At 45.3% G+C, this 20854-nt stretch overlaps 1 protein-coding gene and 1 long non-coding RNA gene across 3 annotated transcripts in view; one reads left to right on the top strand and one right to left on the bottom strand.

Annotated features, from left to right (window-relative positions):
• Positions 1-11077: 11077 nt before the first annotated feature.
• The window catches only part of LOC116699390 (uncharacterized), a 20735-nt gene continuing 10958 nt past the window's right edge, over positions 11078-20854 (top strand). The window contains exon 1 of the long non-coding RNA XR_004334420.1: positions 11078-11088. This is a non-coding gene — a long non-coding RNA (uncharacterized LOC116699390). The remainder of the gene's footprint in view (positions 11089-20854) is intronic.
• LOC116699389 (BMP/retinoic acid-inducible neural-specific protein 3) overlaps positions 13788-20854 on the bottom strand; it is a 27619-nt gene continuing 20552 nt past the window's right edge. The window contains exon 8 of one of the 2 annotated variants that reach the window (XM_032531929.1): positions 13788-15113. In XM_032531929.1, coding sequence (XP_032387820.1) covers positions 13979-15113 — 1135 coding nt within the window. In that variant the 3' untranslated portion in view covers positions 13788-13978. The remainder of the gene's footprint in view (positions 15114-20854) is intronic. The other variant, XM_032531930.1, reaches the window with a different exon arrangement.

Genomic DNA, 20854 nt, shown 5'->3' with positions numbered 1-20854 from the left:
GCAGAAACACATCATTTTAAAAAGTTAGTTGCATTGTCTGTAACATCCTTAATTCCTCCTATCTCCAGCAGATATTAATTTATTAATAACAACTTATTAAAATCTATAAAAAGAAATGGCTTAAAGGGAAATTGGCTGGAATAGAAACAAAAAGGAACCCAATTTGTTTAGTTTAGAAGTTTAGTAATATAATTGCTGTTTGAACCACTGATATGATGATGCAAATAGGAAAAGAAAAAAAGTAATGTAACATCCTTTCAAATGTTTAATTAAAATGCAAATAATTAACTGTATACAGGTATTTTAATATTATTAACTTATAATATTGACTTAGCTAACATAATGGCATTTTGTAAATCACTTTAGTTGAATGACTTAGCACATAAAACATTAAACTTGTGACATGTAAACAGTGCTTTATTTTAAGGTGACAGAAGCCAACAGCTTTTGGCAACCCCTGAACCAGGATCTGGTCTTAACTGACCTAAACTTCTAAAGCTCTCTTCAATTTAATAATCCTTTTACGTTGTATGTACGAAATTTGAAAAATCCCTTTTATTCCCAAGTTGCAAGTGGAAGTATCAGTCCAAAACAGTTTTAGAAGTTGATGGAAATTGATCCTTCAGTGTTTGTCCAACGGATGGCAGCAGAGTCACATCCCTGCTGTGTTGCCTGAAATCCATGTTACATTCAATCATGCAGCAGCTCTCATTAAGGCATCTCTCCTCATTTCCCATTTACACAATGACAGTCTGTCGGCTGCATTCAGTCTCTCAAGGTTCAGGAATGAATGAAAACAGACAAATAAGAAATTTAACAAAGTTCTTATTTTCTGTTGAAACTAACGTTTGTCATTGATATGTGAAGACTTAAAAGTCAATTTGCTTTGCTTTGAACTACAAATATTAAAGAGACATTGGGCACCAAGCACAAGAGAACCATTGAAATCAAGTCCTTGGCACTTAGCACGCTTTGTGTCATGTAAAATAGGATTGTGTGAGTGCATATGATGAATGCAAGTTACTGGATTTGTCTTCAAATGTGAATGGAAGTTCAATCAAGAGAGAGATGTTTGCAGATGTGCAAATGAGATTTATTGTACAGCTCAATAAAATGTACAAAGCCTTTGGCGATTAGACTTCATCGCTATACAAATATTTTGTATATCTATATAGGAGTAGAGAACCATCAGACCCTCAGATGGACACCGGTGGTTGCAACAAAGGAGCCCAAAGACCAGACCAAAGGAGGCTCTCGACTGGTCAGCTGAAGTAGATGACTGGAGGAGGAAGGGGAGGGTTGCAATCTTTGCCTGCAACGACAGCTGACTAGCACAGGGAGAAACAGATTTTTAAAAGCAGGGTTGTGACTCTGTGATTGGCCCTTGCAATTTGTGTGGGATTCTGATTGGTTAAGCAGGAAGGTGAACGCCTCCACCAGCTGATTCCATTTAGGAAGAGAGCAGTGATGAAATTAGGTCCTCCTGTAAGAATTTACGATGAGCTACATTGGATGATTTTAATACAAAACACTAATCATGTCTTGCAGATAGGAGAGATGCTGTATTTGTTTTCCTGATCAAGTTCCTTATCCTGCAGAAAACCCATGGATACTTTGTATTGCATTTGTCTTGCATCTCCTCCCATAGGACCACATTATCTTGCATTTTTCCATAGCAGACAATAGAAAAAAGGTTTAGAACGCTTTCACCTGTTATCCACTGGGTGCAGATGTGTATGTGTAAGCATTTTCTTTTTTTTTTAATCATGTACAGCGGGACTCGAAAGTTTGTGCAATTGTTTAGCTTTGAATAAAGCCAATCATTTCAAATATGTCTCAGCTGGTTCTCTTCTCTCTGAATATACTTGAATGAACAAAAAAGCCAAGATGGATACAGCACACCACCATGAGCGATTTTCTTGTGTGAATACATTTAAGTGAGGCAAGTTTAATACATCTTTACTATAAGGTAGCCTTCTAGACCTAGTTTGTCTTCCGGGATCAGTGGGTGTGATTAAAGCCTAATGGGGATGGATGATGGCCATAAGAGCACCTGTCTGAAGATGATAGCTTCTCTCTTGCAATGAGAAGAGGAAATAGGGGCTGCAGTTAAGGCAATAGTGATGTCTATCCCCTGGTCTGTGAAATGGCTCAATCTCACTGGCCGCTCCACTGTTTGATTGTTGTAAATCATTTGGAATCACATTATCTTGGCACACCAATTACCGATGACTGTGACTCTGAGGCATTGAAAGTAGGGTATATCTTTAAAACCTCTGAGGTAAAACTTTACATTCAGTTTCTACTGTAAAAAAGGTCAATGTTAATTTTTTAAAATTCTATTTTAAACTTTTTTTATATTGGAGCCTGGTGTTTAATGCACACAGCAATTCAGGCTAACACAAAAAACTTGAAAATACAAAATTTAAGTGACAATTTTGAGGATGTCCAACACTGTAATTACAATGTAAATTGGTAAGACAAAGGGCTTAATCTGACCATAACCGTTTTTACAATATGTTCATGTCTCTCATATTAACCATTTAAAACTACCATTCAAGGCACAAATCCAAATAATTATCTGGACATATAATGAGAGAACAACAGTTACATGGAGGAAGAAAGAAAAGGGAAATATACAATATTAGTGTGTTCGGTTTTGAGCAAATTCATCAGAGCACTTAAGCTAAAAGGGTAATTTCATAAATGGAGATGAAAGCCATTGAAGTGATTTGTCTACATTCCAAAGAGATCTTGATAGACTTTTCAGTAAGAGGGAGCTACTTGGAGCACAGTGCTCTTGTAGGACCATTAGCTCTAACAAATATGTCTTTTTCAGCAGGCCAGACTACGAATATCACTGATCTTATCATATTTACGTTGCAATAATGAATGAATAATGCCCAAAGTGCAGCACTAAAGATGATAAAAGGGTTGTAGATGTTTTCATGAAAGATAGTTTGTTGAGAAATCCAACATTACTAAAAACGTTTTTATTTATTTATTGCCCACATTAAAGGAATGCAATAAAAAAGAAGAAAGTAAAAAAACAACATTTTAAAAAAAGGAAGACTTTTAAATAAGGCTCAGGCTGTCTGGGAGCCTGATGGGAAATTTCGGGTTTCAGTGAAAACATTTGGCATAGGGCCCTTGTAGACAGGGGTTTTTTGTCTTCATGAGAAATTTAAAAATTTTTTTCTGACTCTTTTAGAAAAGGGGGCTTAAATTATTTCTCTTACAGCCCCCCCACCTGGATTTTTAGAGTTTGTCTTTTAAAAAATTTTTTACATTGTTGAGGGCCATTACTCTGCCATAGCTAATAAAATGACATATATTTTCACCCTTAAGAAATTCCCAAGCCTTTTTTTCCAAATTGCATGGGGAAACGGTTCTTTGGGGCCCCAACCTAAATGGAGCCATTAATTGCCACCCGCTTAAATGTCCGTTTTGAGCTGGGGATGAAAACTCTGGAAATTAAAAACCGCCCTTTGGGTATTAAAAGCTGTTTTTAAACCCACGGGGGTTCTCAGATCTAAGGACAACGCGGGGTCTTACAAGGGCAGCAGAAACCGGGAAACTTGAAGCAATACGGTCCCCCCAACTGCATTACTCTCCTTTTTACCCAGGGACCTTAGGGCTTTCAAGAAGAAATTAAACTTACCCTTTTCCTGATCATTTTTATTAAGGACACCCTGAAAGCCTTCTTGGTTTTTAAGGGGGGTAACTGTCTAAGAGACAAGGGGGTCATTTGGAAAAACCTCTTAGACTGGGTACTATAGATAAATGTATGTTTCCGATTGGGTGTGGGGGAAAGCACACTAATAGCCCTTCCCCTTTCCTTTTATTAAAATAGTAAACTAAGCAAACATTTTGTTTCCTGCGTAAAGTATTTTTCCCCTTTTTTCTGTGAAGTAGGACCTTTCGAAAACCTACCTGGAAATGGTAGAAAATGTCACAGTGGGAGTATGTGGGGATTTTTCTAGGAAATGAAGGGCTTTTATGGTCCCCATTTTACTGGGGGGAGGCTCCTCAAAGCCCGCACTGTTTCCTGTGGGTTTCTTGGGGGCTTAAAAAAAAAGTCAGGCCCAAAGTCAGGGGTATCCCCTGGGAAAAAAAATGTTTTTTTACAAAATGCCATGGCAATCCAGACAATGGTTGTTGGGATATTTCAGCTTAGACCAAAGTGGAGGGGTGACTGACCAACAGACTGAATTTTCTTCCCGGCAGCCACTGCTAATAGTTTAAAAACCAAAACACGGGGGAAAGCACAGGGGTCCAGAACCCTTCCAAAAAGGGTTAGTGGCTCAAAACAGGACAGTGGGTAAAAGGGTACTTAAAAAAAAGTAACCACACTTAAACAAAGAAGGGATTACAAAATTAAACAACCATTAAACAAAGGATTGAATTACTTGAATTAAAACAGGTGATTATTTTCTTTTACTTACGTCAATAAATGCATTCATGACCTTACATCTTCAACCGGTACTGTATGCTACAGTAAGACAATAACGGACACATTCTTTTCTTCTGAAATACCTGCAGAACAGGGATATGTAGTTATTCTGTAGATTACGGTGAACTAGTGCGTGTTGTAGCGTGTGTGCGCTAGCATGCTAGTGCTAGCATGCCACGGTTAGCCACCTCGTCTCGGCTAGTGACTTAGAAAGCTGTGCAGATTTTGAATAGCTCACCTGGAGACTAAAGTCAGGACACATTAAGAAATCTGTATCTCACTCAAAACAGCATGGATAGTTTTTTTTCAAGTTTGTATGCATTTTTCATAATGTTGGCACTTCAAACAGGCCTTAGTTTTGTATTTTACACATTTTCGTCGCTCCAAAAAGAAATATTTCTCCACTTGAGAAATTTTGTCAACCTTGTCAACCCACAATTCCATTTCATAGGTGAAATGAAAAGGTAATTCAGGCTACTACCCTGAAACTGTGAGACTGGTTGTACAGGTGCAAATGTATCCAAATGTATTATATAATAAAAGTAGGGAGAGATATGGAAAAGGATAAGACATCTTACCAATTAGAAGGGTTACATTGTACAGTATATGCCATATAACTTTCCATACGTGTGCGTTGTTCTGTGGGATTCATTCTCGACAGTCCATCACTGCTCAAAACACAGTATTTCCTTGACTTTCATTTGTCTCATCCAAAACTTCAAGTCTGATGTATGGCCGCAGAATTTAGGATATTATTCCTAAATCGTTCCATCATCTTCTGATTTATGAGGACAGTGTCTCTGGTCAGACCTGTCGTTGTCACCCTGCATGTCTTTGATGCTTTATGATCCGTGAAATAGACGTTGCAGATGTTGGTATTTTGAGACCCAGTGCTGCCTTCGCTTCTCCTCAGTTTTTCTCTTCTTTTTTCTTCTCCTGCCAGGAGCAGAGTGGGCCACATGAAGAGGATGGCCAGTGACAGCTAGAGAAGAGAAGGGTTATACACTCTGTCAGACAGTCAATCAGGATGATTAACGGAGTAACAACGTTAGGTTACACCATCAGGTAGGCTCTCATTCCCGAGCCTTGTTCCATGTTTTTGCTATCTAACACACGCTAGAGAATGTAGTGAATACTTTCACTCTATCTCTCTCTTCACCATCCCTCAACACTTGCATGGTGAAAACATACTTCTTTATTATAAAGATCTTTTTTCTGCAATAGAACACTTGTCAAGTGCTGTGTTAAATATTGTATATTCAACACAAGGATAAGAGTAGCAAACCACTCAGCTTGTTTTGACGTTTGTTGGAAGTCAGATTCATTTATACGGTATAGCCCCTTCTCACAAAAGCCTGTGTGAAAGAAATCTACAGAGATAAGCGAACACACATCTGATGAACAGCCAGTCAGAAAATATAACGATTGAATTCAGCAAAAAAAACAGGAAACAAACAAAGCACAACGTAAAATAGCCCGACATGCAGTCTGACTGATCTAACCTTGCCAAATTTACCCATCACGACCATCTTTAGAAAATCATCTGTGTCGAGCAGAAAAACCTTGTTACCTGCAGGTGTGAAATAAATCAAAATGTAAGCATTCAAACAGATGCGACCTTTAGTGTATTAGTGTGAAAGTGTGTTTTGCAAGCATTCATTTGTCTTTTAAATCCTTGAATGTTGACACTGAGATCAGTTTGAGGCAGTGCAACAACCTCTGTGAAATTCAACCGATTTGTCTCAATTTCTACCATCAAAGTCCTTTGAGCATCATTGTGATCCTATTAGTGGGCGTCTCTGGGTGAAGACGACTTCATTGAGCCATGGCGAGTGGGATCTGACAGCTGAATGGGGGGTTTGAATAGTGACTGGGGTGCGAGGGTGAGGACAGAAAGGTGCAAGGAAGGTATAGTGGAGGAGAGGTGTGTAAAAGACACTTGAATTGAGAGTAATGAATCCAGAGAGGAGCACAGACATCTCTTTCATCTTCAAGCAGCCTTGAAGCGCTCTTTCATCATCATCATCTGACAATTGTGCACGTTCATAGCTCATGGTGTACACATTTACCTGCAGGGAGGAAAGACAGATTTCACTTTCAAAGAATATACTCCCCCACTTTCCCTTTTGTCTGCAATGTTTGAAGCAGAGTGAGGAGTCAATAAAGACATGATACATCCACTGTGAGGGACATGGCCAGGTGACAATTATTTACCCTGAAATTAGCCTTGTTATTGTGCCTAATGAACGTCTGTGGAAATTACCAGTGAAGGCTTCAAATGGCAGGCTTACAATACAGCATAACAAGGGCATGGCGGTACAGTTTCTTGTACATTTTAAAAGCTGAAATAATTAGAGGGGAAGGAAGTTTCATTCCTATGAGTCTTTTTAGTTCGTCTGTTGTAAGAGTTCAAATAAAGGCAAATCAAGTCAGTTGTATTTTTTATTATTCGTGCTAGTGGCGTGGTTCTAGGGATGGAAATAACAGTCTGTGACCAATCCAGACTGAAATATCTCAGCATTTATCTGATTGATTGACATAAAATTGTAGAGAAAAGCATAGTCCCCAGAGGATAAGTCCTACAGACTTCGGTTTATCCTGATTTTTCACCTACCATGTGAAATATCAACACATTTTCTACATAGAGTTCCAGAAGCTTCTGACATTAATGGTTTCAGACATTGCATCCCTCTTTGGTTTCCTCCAGTGCCACCATGAGGTTAACGTTTCTGGTTTAAATGTACCATGATATTTGAAACAGACATTCATGTTCCCTTCAGGCTAAATTGTAATTTACATCACTTTTTGACACACTGGGTAGTAACAATGTAAGGTCGCAGTTTTAAACACGTGGTTAATGTTGTGAATTCAAACAAATACTATTTGTTTAAACTAAACCTGGTTAGATTTTTTTTTTTTTAAACATAGCTTGTTACATAACGGAAGTTTTACGTTCACACCAAACACAAATGGGAAACAAACCGCAGTTTACTGGGTGAGAGTCCACAATGTTCTCCATGACACTCGTTATACACCCTAACCCTAACCTTGACCCTAACCAAATCCTAACCTAACCCTTACGTGGACGGTTTTAGATTTCAGTTAGTTGATAGGTGTGTCTCATGCAGAAGCTTAAGGCTGCCAAATACGTTTCATATTAACGTATCTGTGGTTTGCAGAAACGGAACTATATGCTATAGTTAGAACAACATATGCACCGACCTTATGGAGTGGTATTGTGCCTGTGTGCTTTTGTGGTCAACTTGATCTCACCATAAACTCCCATTGGTCCTGTTATTTTCCTTTAGTCTCTTTCATTTCTGTCATCTTGTTTAGATTCACAAAGCCTTGGGATAAGTGCTAATGTTTTACTTAAGTTACTCAACTTTGTGCCTTTGCCTCGGCTGTACCTACTCATGTCTTTCCATTGATTTTATATGCAATCATGCCATGTCTAAAATTCCCCTCATGCATTTAGCTCAAAGCAATTACAAGTACAGCAACAAAGGCATTGTCATGGCTATAGATGGCTGTAGACATGTAGTCTTGCCTTTGTATCTCTTGACTGAACGCAAAGGCAGGATATTAAAAGAGAATAAAAGCTTGTGCTCTCTTCTCTCTGACCTTTCTTAGGTGATCTCAACCTGGTTTGTCACTTTGTGTACGTGTGTGAGAGAGAGAGAGAAAGAGAGAGAGAGAGAAAGAGAGAGAGAAAGACAGAGAGAGCGAGAGAGAGAAAGACAGTGTGAGTCAGTGTGTGCTGCTAAACTAAAGCTCAGTGGCCTTCCTTGGTCCACAAGCAAAGTCGTGATGTGACCATCTGACTGGATTTACTGTGACCCAGTTAAGCTGAATCCTCGGCTACTGCTGCCACGGAGACAACCTGGCTTTGCTTTCCTAAATTCCTTCTTAATTGAACAGACAGCTTACTTACACAACAACTTTCAAAAGGCATTTAGGTAGGTAGTTTATTTTTCTTTGAGGTGAGGTTTGTCACGGGCTTAGTCATCAGAAACATGACTTCACCCCGCACCCCTCTGCTCCAAGCACACTGAGCCTCGGACAGTTATTACTATACTGGCAGACGTATAAATCTAATCTAAGCGATCTGACAAGTCTACATCTTCATTTTATCTATTCTGCTGGTGAATGCTGTTCAGAGAGATGAATGGTTTGTGATTTTGAGACATATTTACAATATCCAGCTGAGGTTTTCAAAGCTGTCCTTTGATATGCCAGTTTCCTCCTCAATAATTATCCGCACGATTCTTGGCTGTGAGATTGCTGTTTGTCCAGTTATGGCACCTTCTGCTTTCCAACAGTCCCCACAGGCCGAAATTGCTGATTCTGCGTGATTTTATAAGAGAACTTATTCTCTCTTAATCACAAAATGGTCTACAGATGCCTTTTTTTGTGTGAGTCAGCCCCAGTTTGATTAATGTGATCGGGGAGCGCTGAAAGTGCTGCCAGGCTCAGTGGTGTCACCCAACACTGCTGAATAAATGAACAGAACTAATTGTTTGTTTATGATTTGAAATATTAATAACTTCAATGTATGAGGTCGTCACTTGAAATCATCATTGCGCTATGGCTGGTGTAGCTTCATTTAACCATTAACAGTAATAGCATCGGCTGCACTGGCATTAAGACGTTTAATAAATAAGGCTACATTAGTTGGACTTTGATGCAATAATATTATTCCCTTAAGAAAGAAAAACTGTGTCTATTTATAATTAAAGTAGCTTGCATAATGTTTTTGGGAAGTGTTGGGGGGTAAACATTTGAAGGGGAAACTGCTGGAGATGGCAGCGAAGATAGTGGCTTCTTTTAATGAGATGATGAAATATTCTCCAACAGCTTACTGCACATTGCACAGCTTCACTTTACTGTATGTCATTCAAAGAGAAAAACTAAATGAAATGATATCACAGTTACAGTTGCACACTACATTAGGGACCTTGAACGTAAGTGAAAGTGGCCTTGACGATTATCATTAAGTATGATTGCACTTCAAGGATCCTCAAGTTCCAGGCTGAAAAGTATTCCCGAGCCACTGATTAATGGACTATTATACAGTATGTTCTGCTCTACAGCCACTTAGAGGACACTTTAGGGTTTCCACAGACAGTGGGGTAATCATACCGAACAGTGCTTGTGTACTCTGGACATCCAAACCAAGTGAATTTGGTCTAATGTTGCAGTTTGGAGCCTCATCAGGATTTCTGCAGTCTGCCTCACTAATGCCGCAAGTTTAAAGAGGATGACGCTGAATCTGGAGCCTAAATCCCATCTCCCTCTTGGTGAAAACCCCAGGCAAAGTTTTGTTTACGCTGTGCTCTATCAGTAATCTGGGAAGCATTGTAAATCCTTCACATCTCCACTTTCATCTCCATACAGCACCTTGATCATCACTGCATCATTAGTGCTGCGGCAATAATGAGAGAGTGGGGTGAAGAATTGCAACCTTCTGGATACATTGCTTTTGTACGGCATGTGTGTGTGTGTGTGTGTGTGTGTGTGTGTGTGTGTGTTTGTGGAGGGGATGGGTGCACCGACACTGCTCATTATAGAAAGACTTTATTAAATCCAAAAGCCTCTGTTGTTGTTAATCTTTGTGAGGAAGCGATCCCCAACATTTTATTGTGCAGCACACAGCTCTCAAAATGAAATAAGATGGCGATGTTGATTATGGCAGATAGTGTGGAGCAAATAGCCAGATCTGAGCTATTGTTCAACATCTAATCAGTAACTTCATTTTGTTTTATTGCACAATGGATATTCTTCTGGTGTAGCAAAACAAACCAATTTATTGGTTTGCAGATGTATAAGGTGAATACTTTCCATTTTCATATGTTTACTAGTAGTCATTGTCATTTTTATACTTTACAGTTTCCTCTCTGGCCACAGTTGAAATTCTCTGAAAACTGAAATGTATTTAGGTATTGTCAGTTATGATTTTATGTCATTTGTTCCTTAATAAATATTTTATATTTATCAGGGTTTCTCCCCTGACATAAAACGTTGGGGTTGTCACCCTGCCTTGCCGACTGATTTCATTATTCCATCAGTCTGGGTTATTTTGTGCCGTTGATAGTGTCTATAGTTTGTGCTGATTGAGCGGATTTTCCACCCTGTCAGTTAAATCCCAGCAGAAACACTTAACATTAAGACTACTTTTGACATTAAAAAAACACACATTTTAAAGATGCATTAGTAACAATGGGAGTGAAGTGCAAAAATGTCAGTATTGCATTGAAAAGCCATCAGTCAAACTCTCCGTCAAATCTGATCTTGGGCGATCATATGGTTCAGTTTGGATATCTTTGTGAGCAGTGATAACATATTCAAACAGCGGTGTGTCAGATCTCATTGGATTTGCAAGTGTGGTATTCCACTGCTGGATCTGACTAACATTATTTGATGTCTTTTCATTATTCCAGTCTACATTAGACCCCCTATTACTGCTGGCAGAATATAGCCACACTCTTAATTTTCTAAATTAACATGTCCTTATGCTAATTGAATGGGGTTTTAATAGCTCTCAGTAGACAGCATTTAGAGTGAAGGAGAGAAAAGCTATTTGAATGTCCCCACTGCCAATCCACATCTCCTAGAGACAAAAACTGTACTATTTAGTACTGATGGCACATGTGGACATTCAATTAGGACACAAAGCAAACAGTCTCCAAGCAGCCAAAGTTTTTGCAAATGTAAAGCCAACAATACAAATGGGAAACATAGTGATCAATAACCTGTTTCCTGCTCCTTTGTGTGCTCAGATTATAATAAAAAGGTCTAGAAAGAAACAATGCTCTACAGTAAGTTTCCAAGGAAGGTCTCCCTCGTGGCTTTTAAAGCAAGCTGTCTGGCCTGTTCTGATGTATCGTCAGCTATTATTCCTGATGCCACCCATGGGGTCGTCCTCTCCATAAACTCTTCCCCTTCACTGAGCCCCTGCCTCCCATCACCAGCATGCTTGTTAAACAGGCACACACATTTGTCTAACTCATGTTTCCTCCAAGGCCCACAAGCCTGCCAACCCAAAGCTCCTGCTTATCACTCAGTCTCTGCCCCGTGTGTGTGTAAGTAAATGTGTGTGTGCATAGCTGCTTGCACACATTTATACTAATGTCCTGCCCTCAGATACAACTGCAATTTTAGACCCTAAAAAGGGTCTAAAATCAATGACAAAATAAGCCCCCCTAAATTTAATCTCATACCCCCTAAAAATTATAATAATACAACACTTTTTCATTTAAAAAATCAACAAAAAAAAAATCAATTTAAGTGCTTCAAGTTGGAGTTTGCAAACGTGTCTGTTAGTGACAGAGGACAAACAATAACAGGTTCAAAGGGCTTGAAACAGGTTTAATATCCTGTTGCTGTTGCGGATGCTATACACCTGTAACCCCGTCAAGGAAAGGGTTAACAGAAACGCAGTTTTGGACAATCAGAGGTCACGGTGCAGGAATCCTAAAATTGCTGAATGTTAGAACATTATGTTAATGTATGGTTGTTACTATTGTGACTTATAAAGTGTCAGGTTTAGTTCCATCATAGTGTTAATAGTGTTAAAGAATGTTAGCTGACGTAGTTCAGTAGTAGCTGTAAAAATGATTTTTAAAGGGGAACTATGCAATTCTTTATAGCTTTATTTGCCTTACCTGAACAGCTTCTGAGTCATTGGAATGGTTATATGGCTTTTTTTCAAGTTAAATGGTGGTCATCACAGTTCCTCCTAGCGCCTGTGAGCGGAAAAACCACCCTTGCACCTTTGTGCCGGCGAGCCGCCAGCCGAAGCGTCAGGAAGTATCGTGTGATATCAGGTCTCGCGATGTAATGAATTGCTTCACGCCACTGCACACATACACACATTCAGGAACTGGCTAACAAGGTAGCGATGGAGTTTTTCACACTATCGCCATGGCTGAACCAGCAAAAAAAAAGCAAAACAAGCTAGGAAAGCCTTTTCGGAGGAAGAGAGGGTAGCTCTATAAATAAAAACCTGCGAGCAAAAAGCAAAGGAATGGCCAAAACTGCATAGCGTCCCTTTAAATGGGTGGTCCTGATAACTAGTATGCTCTTGTGAAGTCTGACAGCTCAGTTAAAGTGGCCAATAACATTGTAAAATCAATGTTTGTGCTCACAGGCAGTCTATGGAAGATGCTTGTAATGAAATTAATTTCTTGAGGCATTTTGTCAGTCTACTCTTTGCAACATGAACTGATTAAACTTTAACACCGCAGCATGATGCATCATACAGTATGGTAATCTGATTGGCAGTAGGAGTGGTGGTAGTAGTATGCTTAGCACCTCCTCAGAACTGCATCGACAACCTTTTCACATTCATTCGGAACGGTAGCATCAGTGCAAATTGTGTCTAGCTTTAATCTCAGGAGAAACATGTCCGGTGAATTCTGATGAAGCTATGGCTTTGCTACAAGTTCTTTAGATGCTCGTCTAATCAAAGGCGCACCATGCTGCTAGCCTACGGCTCTGCTGTCGACAGCTTGGGGGATTCAAACTGATTTCCCTATTGGTCAGAGTCACTCTTTTGAGGGTCCAACTCACTCCGGCGCTGGGCAGGAGTACTATCCTTGTCACTGATACCTAGCTTACTATTGTTTGATGCTGGGCATGTCTCTGCATTACCCCAGCTCATCTATCACAGTAACCGTGAATGGCGGACAGGAGCAGCGGAGGAACAGAGGCAGGCTGCTCCGACCCTCCCTTCTCTCACCAAATACTTAGTAATCTGTGCTGAGGCTATTCCCTCAGTGAAGAATGGAGACCTTGTGTTCTGAGGTTCCAGATGGCCAAAAACAACACAGCACACAACACTACAGCTCTCCAGAGAGATAAGGCGATATGAGGATATTGTGATGCATGCAAGCTTTTTGTGTGAAAGTGACTAAAATGTAACGTGAGAATAATAAGTTATTTTCTCATTTAGCTTCTTACTTTGAGCAATGGGCTCATGCATGAACGTAATATTTTATGCAACAGTTCGCGTGAGAGATTTCTGAATTGTTGTTTGTTTTTCTCACTACTTTGAAGTTGCTGAGTTTGGAAAAGGTGATGGCACACATTTTAATGCGCCAATCAGAATCATAACATGATGACAGTTGTCAGGTTGATTGCTTATGTTGTCGGGCCACTGTCAATCAAATCTGATCAAACCACATCCACACTGTTCTGAAGAAGCAGATTATTAAATGTTGAACTATTAATAAATTATTTTGGTGTTTTGTTTCCCAAACTTTAACTTAGATTTTTTTTGATTAATGCTTATTTAGTCACATATTTCATATTATAGTGAAATACTTAAAAAAAACATGTATTCAGGGGCTTTAATCCATAAAACTACACTAAATTTATGAAAACATCAAATTGAATTGCACATAGTGTATGTACAACAAAACCTTGAACAACATGTCAAACACTTGACACAAATGGATCCAGCTGATAAAAGGATACGGGCCTGTCTGTGACAAGGAAATAGTACAAAACATCAAATAGTGGCTATTAGCTACACAGTTTATTTGCCTCGTACTCTGCGTAGTTTGGTTGTCTGGCACTGAAAGCTTGCAGTGCAGTGAGTATTCTGGTCACGTCTGCACTGGGCAGTTTGAGTCTGTGGCGGAGCAGACAGGCGAACAGATCCACGTGCGGGGCCCCTGGAGGCGAGAGGCGATTAACCTTGTAGCGCAGCTCCACCAGCTGCAGCAGAGCTGAGTCCTGTGATCCCTGAGTGTACGGGTAGTCTATCTGCAGAATCAGGTCCTGGATGGCCTCGGGGTCAAAGTGCACGCTGTATCCGAAAAGTTGCATGCTGTTCACTTTCATGTAGCCGATGTTGTTAGACGGCTCTGTTGGCTCCAGAGGCTCATAGTACACCGTAATGTTTTTGTTTCCTCCTGCCACTCCCACAGGGTCCCTGATACGACTCCTCAGGTAGAAATGAACTGTCTCAAAAAAGCTCTTCCATCTGTTCCCTACCGTTAAAGTCCAATTATAGCAGTCCAATGGGATATCCAGCTTGGTCCGCTCCCAGTCAGGGTATCCATGCTGACCTATAGGCATGGTCCAGCTCTCTGAATGGCTTCCCCCAAAGGGATTCACAAACAGAGACAACGCCGGCTCCAAAGTGCTGTTTCTGGTGAGGCAAAATTGCAGGGTGAGTCCGAGGAGCATATGAACGCGGTTGGACTTCACCCGGTTGCTCTTGAGGGTGAGCAGCATTCTTTTCCTCCAGGATGGGTCAAACCAGGTGTTAACCCGCACATCATTGCTCACAAACACAGCATTCAGAGCAATGCGCGGGTCACGCCGCTGGAGCAGGTAGCGCAGCTCCAGATCCTGTAGGTCTCGGTCACTCTCCAAGCCAAGGTAGGGGTCTGTAGGGTCAGGCACGGCGGGCCGGCAGGCTCCCTGGATCAAGGTGAAGCCGAGGTTGCAGCCGGAGCACCTTGTCTTGTTCTCTGAGGAACAAGAAGCACAGCGGGCACCGTCGCCCACAGAGCAGGGAATGAGGCCCTGGCAAGGCGGATGGTTGTAGGGGCAGGAGCAGCTGCGGCTCTCGTCACTGTAAACACCAACCTGGTTGTTCTCACTGCAGTATAAAACGGAGAGGGCGTAGCTCAACCAGAAGCGTAGAGGCCTGAGAATTAAATGACAGTTATGTTAATCACTTCAACCTAAGAGATATAACACTTATGTATTGGCTATTAAAGAATATCTAATGCATATTTGTTACTTTAAGTCTCATGTTTTTGTTTTTTTAGTTAGATTTTGAGAAGATTAATCCTACCTTTCAAATTATCGGTTGTTTTGATGTGCAGCAAAAACAATTTTAGCCAAACTCTGACTCGGTTGGAATTCCAGAAGCAAAATCAGATCAAACTGAATATTTGAATCTATTGAATTCTCCTTTTGTGGTGCTGATGGGGGGTGATGACACCCACATAACAGATGCACATACCCATACATACTGTCGGTACACAATTTGTTCTGCCTGCACTATCCGTACTGCACATTTGCAAGATGTTTGCACATGCGCAGATGATAATCACGATCAACAAGGACTTATGACACTGCACGATCTGTTTCCACAGACAGTTAAAGAAAGTCTGTTCCACAGTAGCGGTCTGCTGTTAGCCTTCACTGAAAAGCTAACGTTAGTTTAGCTAACAGCTAATTTGGCCAACAACTAGCTGAGAGAGCATGTAAAAGACCCTCAAAACTGAAAATAACCGTTAAAATATATAACAGCTGTAACGTCAGTTCCACGTTACTTGTGCTTATTTAAAATACAATAACTCAATATTGGTCTTTATTAATACTGTAAAGAAGTCTTAATTTAGCTGTAGCCTGCTTTTCCCAGTGTTTAGTTTGAGTAACGTTATTTTAGACTGAATCAAGCTGTCAGCTAGCGGTTAGCCAAAATAGCTGTTAGTTAAACTAGCGTCAGTTTCCTAGTGGAGGCTAGCCGTTGTCTTAGCTACTACATCGGTACACGATCTGTGCTGCCTGCACAGATCCGGATACGGCACAATCTGTTGTAGTTGTAGAGGTCAGCCATTAGCCTCGTGGATGTATTAAGAGAACGGTCAGCCTCAACCGGTGTTAGCTTCCCAGCTAACCGTTAACTTTGATTCAGTATAAAATAACGTTCTATTTCGTATAGGCTTCGCCCTCTAAGGGCTACGCTATTGGGTTTATCCCTTCGCGCATGCGCAGTCGTGAAGATTTTCTTTCCCGCCCTAGCGTCCAGCTCGGGCCTCAACTACGTCCGCATTTACTGCATATATACAGAGCGGACCCGTTGTTCGACTCCCACTTTTTCTTCAACTTCGCAGTATGAAGTCAAGCTCAAGACCTTCCGCCGTGCCCGTGTCTGCCCCTCCTGCCGGACCGGCTACATCCTTCCGCCGGACCTCCACCCCCGTTGCGAGGCCTGCCTGGGTGCCGTTCACGCCGGCCAGGCTCTCACCCGCCACGCCTCCTGCCAGTTTTGCGCCCGCCTGTCGTCTAAAGAGCTAACTCGACGGGCGGAAGCTTTTCTGGTTTGCCAGGCTGGCGGGGACGGAGGGGGAGTGGGAGACAGACGGGGAATGGCGGCATTGGAGCCGCTGGCGGGGGCTTTTTGGGAAGAGCATGGGGTCCGCTGACCCCCGCCCCTTTTGGACAGGCCCCCATCCCCGGTTTTCCCTCTCCCCTCGGGGAGGCCCCCCTTCCCCCCCCTTTGGGGGGGGGGACCGAGACGGGGGATTGAGCTTTCCCGCTGGGGGCTTTCCCCGTCCCCCAAAAAGGGCCCCGGGGCACCGCCCGGGGCGGCCTTTCCCCCTTTCCCACCCCCCCGGCCAGCCCCCAAACCGCAAGGCTCCCCTTCGCCGCCCGGGCCGGAGATAATAAGGGGGGGGCCCGGGAGTTTGGGGGATAGCCGCCCCGGGGGGGCTCCCAAACCCCCCCGCCCCCCCGGGCCTTTTGAGCGGTGAGGTTTTAGGCCCAGGGCCCCCCTTTTTCAGGGCCCCCCCCAAATCTGGCGCGCTTGGGGAAAGGCTTGGCCCCATTTTGTGGAGGGGGGGGGGGGGGTTTCCCCCCCGGGGGGGAAAACTGAAGGCCCCCGTTCCCCGTATGCCCGTTTTACCGGGTTCGGGGCGTAGGACGCAGGTTTTCCTTCAGCCCCCCCTGGAGGGGAGGGGGGCCTTTTTTGCTTCCGAAAAACTTTTTTCGGAAACGGAAGCCCCCGGCCACCATCCCCAGGTTTCAAGGGGGGGGTGCGCCCCGGGCAATGGGGACCCCCCCACAAAGGTGCCCCCCCAAGGGGTGGCGGCAAAAAACAACATCCCCTTAGGCCCCTCCGCCGCCCCCGCGTGGCAACTACCCCCGGCGCCCCCCCTCGGAGTTGCCAGGGGAGATTGGTAAGGTTTGACCGCCATTTTACCTGCCACGGCGTCCAGGGTGGCGTGTCCAGGGTGGGCTTGGGGCAAAAGTGGCCCAGCAAAACATCGGGCCCCCAAATGTCTGGGGTCCCAAGGGGGAAAAACCTTTTAGACACGGCTTTGTACGGTCCCCAACCCCCGAGGACTTTTTGGGGCCCGGCCCCTCAGACTCCCAAAGTTCATCTCCTTTTTTTCCAAAACGGGGGGCGGAGGACGCCGAGCGGTGGGGGAGGCTGGCTGGGGAAAGGCCCTCCCCAACAGAAAAAAACCTTTCCCCATGAAAACCCGTAAAAAGCGGAAGGGCCCCGCGGGCTTTCGGCGCGGTTTCGCTTTTCCCAAGCTTCGGCGGGGGGGGGGGCCCCCCCCAACCCCGGTCCCCCCCGAAGCGACAGAGGGAGGGCCCAAGGGCCGTCAACCTGCATTTCGGGCCGAAAAAAAAGCCCCCTGTTTGCTCAAACCCAGGGCATTTTTGGGGACGGGTTTTTCCCACACAAGAAACACCCCAGGCCTTTCCCGGCGAGCGGGGCGCCACTGGCCCCCAGCTGCGAGGCAGCGGAAAGGGAGGGGTCCCCAGGGGGGGAAGCCGACGCTTGCCCACCCCCCTCCCCACGGCGGGGCCGGGCCCCGGGGCGGGGGTGGGTTTAACCCCGTAAACCGCCCCCGCCCCACGGGGGCCCGGCCACTGCCCTTTCAAAAAAAAGCCCAAACCCGGGCGGGGCGAGCGATAAATCGCTCGCCACGGGGGGGATGGGCCCGGCGCCCCCTGCTTGCCTGTCGGGGGAACAACACTCGGGCCTGTGTCCCCCAAAACTGTCGAGTGCAGGGGGCATGGATTGGTTTGGACACCAGGGGACCGTGGGATGTCAAAGTTTGAAACCAGGGGGCCCCCTCCGGGTTCGCCCCCCCCCGCCCCTTTCGGGGTGTGTTGGGAGGGCGGTTTAATCCCCCGGCAGAGTCAAAACCCCCAATGCCGCGGGTTGGGGGGTTGCTGGCGGCGGACCCTACCCGCGTCCCCCCAAGGGGGGAAAAAAAAGGGTTTTTTCTCTCGCTATTTTTCCCCCCGAAGAAGTGGGGGCCCTGCGCCCCCACCCCGGGGACCGCCCAAAATTAAAGGTTGCAGGGGCCCCCCCCAAATGCTCCCCCCTTCGGGGAAACGGGGTTGGGGAATGTTTTCCCCCCCCAAAAGGGGAATGGTTTCTTTCATGGTCTAAAAGGACGTTTACTTTAAACACCAAAATCCCCCAGGCACGGGGAAATTCCTGCGTTTCCTTCCAAGGGGCCCTTTCCCCAATTTTCCCCCGGTCCCGTTGGAAAATCCTAGCCCCCCGCACCTTTCCAAGGGAAGGGAAAAACGGCGCTAAAACCCTCTAGGGAGGGGCGGGCATCAGTGAACCCTTTTCCCGGGAAAACGTTTTTGCTAATTCTAGCCCCCTCTCGGGAGGGGCGGCGCTGCCAAACTATGGGGTTCGGCGGGCCCAAAAAACGCGGGGTTTTTGCCTTAAATTGGAAGAAGGCCCCTGTCCCCGCACAATCGATAGTTTTTTGGGGGGGCGTGGGACGAGCTCGTCAGCTTTGAGAGCCAAAGGCTGTCGCCCCGAGGGGGAAGCCATGTTCTTTTTGTCCCGTTCGGGCCCGGGAGCGGCGACAGGTCAGGGGTAATTTTTATGCCCCCCTTTGGGGGCTGATGCCCGCGGCACACCCCGGTGGCCCCCCGGGGTCTCCTCCAAAATGGGAAAAGCCCCAGAGGTGGTTTCACCGCCGGGGCCCTCGTTCCCATTCCCCAAAAAAGGCCCGGAAGCTGCCCATCCCTCTTTCCCCCAATAAAGCCTGGCTTTAAGGGGGGAAAGCCCCCAAAAACCCTGTTTTTCCCGGGGTTTCCACGGGGCAGAGTGATCATAGTGAGGGTTTTGGCCCGGGGGACATTTCCCTCACGGGGGGGGGGGGGGAATGTGGAGTAAAGGGTGGGGGGAGGGGGCTGGCCTCTCCCCCTCCCCTCACAAAAAATCCCTTGGGGGTCCCGGGGGCTAAAGGTTTTAAAACCCTTTTACCCCAAAGGGGTAAAGGGGGAGGATTTGTAGTAAGGAGGGGAAACTCACGGGGGCCCGGGAAATTAAAACCCGAAGGGGGGGGGATACGTTTCAGCCGGCGGTTAGAAATACCCAAAAACCCCTCCTGCTTGGGGGGGCACAGCCACATGCTGTCTCTAAAAAAGCTTTATATATCCCCGGTTTTTAAACCCGGGCAGCCGACTTGATCAGGGGGGGGCCCCCCCCACAAAAAAAGGTGGAGATTGAATCCCAAAAATGTTCAAACTTTTGGCGGGGGGTTTGGGGGAAAGGGAGGGGATCTTTTCGTTAACGGGGGAGAACACCAGGCCCCACTGGGGTTTCCTTGCCCCGCGCGGGAAAACCCCCCCCTCGGCGTGGGAGGGCCTTCCCCAAAACCCGGGCCCCAAAAAATCCTATAGGTTTTTCCCCGGGTTTCCCTGATCCCCGCCTCCGGAGCGACCCGGAGGAGGACTGTTTTTTTTGGTGGCCCCGGAGCGCACGAGCGGTCCGGTTTCCCCAAACCCCTCGTTCAGCTGTTTTGGGCCCCCCCCCGGGGGATTCCGGGGCGGAGAGAGACTATGCAGCTAAACGGTGCGATTGCCTCCCCCAGGTTTAAATCAGGATGTGGGGCGGGTTTGCTGAGGGGGGATTCAGAGAGGGGGCTTCCCCCCGGCCGTGGTACCACATAAGGGCCCAGGGGCCCCCTTGACCATAGAAGGCTAGGGGCGTGGTTCCCTTTCCAGGGGTGGTGAAAGAGAGGCGCGGGGCCCCACATCGTGCCCCCTCCTCTGTGCTGACGAAACCTAAAAAATTTTGGGGATAATAATTTGGCTCCACCCCAATTTCAAACCCTAGCAGCGCCATCTAAACTGTCCCGAAGGTTTTCGGTGGAGGACAGTTTTTGCGACCCCCTGGGGAAACTTTTCCCGGGGGGGGGTTTAGGCTAAAAAAAAAGGTTTGTTCGCCCCCTCCCCCCCCAAGGGCCCAAAAATTGGTGCTGGGGGCCCGGGGGAAAGGGCCCCCTTTTGGGCCCTTGACACGGTTTTGCCCCAAAAATGCTGTGTTAAGACCAATTTTCCGGGCCCTAAAGTCGGCAAAAGGTGATGATTTAGTGCACTGTCATTTTTCCCCGTCCCCCTTCCCATTGGGAGGGGGACGGGAGCGGAACCCCCCTTCCCCAAACCCCTTCCTTTAAAACCCCAAAGAAAAAAAAATTTTAAGTTCTTTTGGGTTCAAGGGTGTTTTCCCTCGAGGGTTTTTTCCCCCCCCTCACGAAAACGGGGCGGAGGGGGGTTCCCCACGGTTGGCCGGTGCGGCTCGGGTAAAAAAACATTTAGAAACGGCAAATATGGGAAAAAACTCAGCAGGGGTTTGTGAAGTATGGGGGAAACACCCCCAAAGGTCAGCCC

The sequence above is a fragment of the Etheostoma spectabile genome, chromosome 12 (genome assembly GCF_008692095.1).
Source record: "Etheostoma spectabile isolate EspeVRDwgs_2016 chromosome 12, UIUC_Espe_1.0, whole genome shotgun sequence".
In the NCBI taxonomy this organism is placed as follows: Eukaryota; Metazoa; Chordata; class Actinopteri; order Perciformes; family Percidae; genus Etheostoma; species Etheostoma spectabile.
Note: the sequence above shows the minus strand (reverse complement) of the source record. Positions and strands in the feature narration are given on the sequence as shown.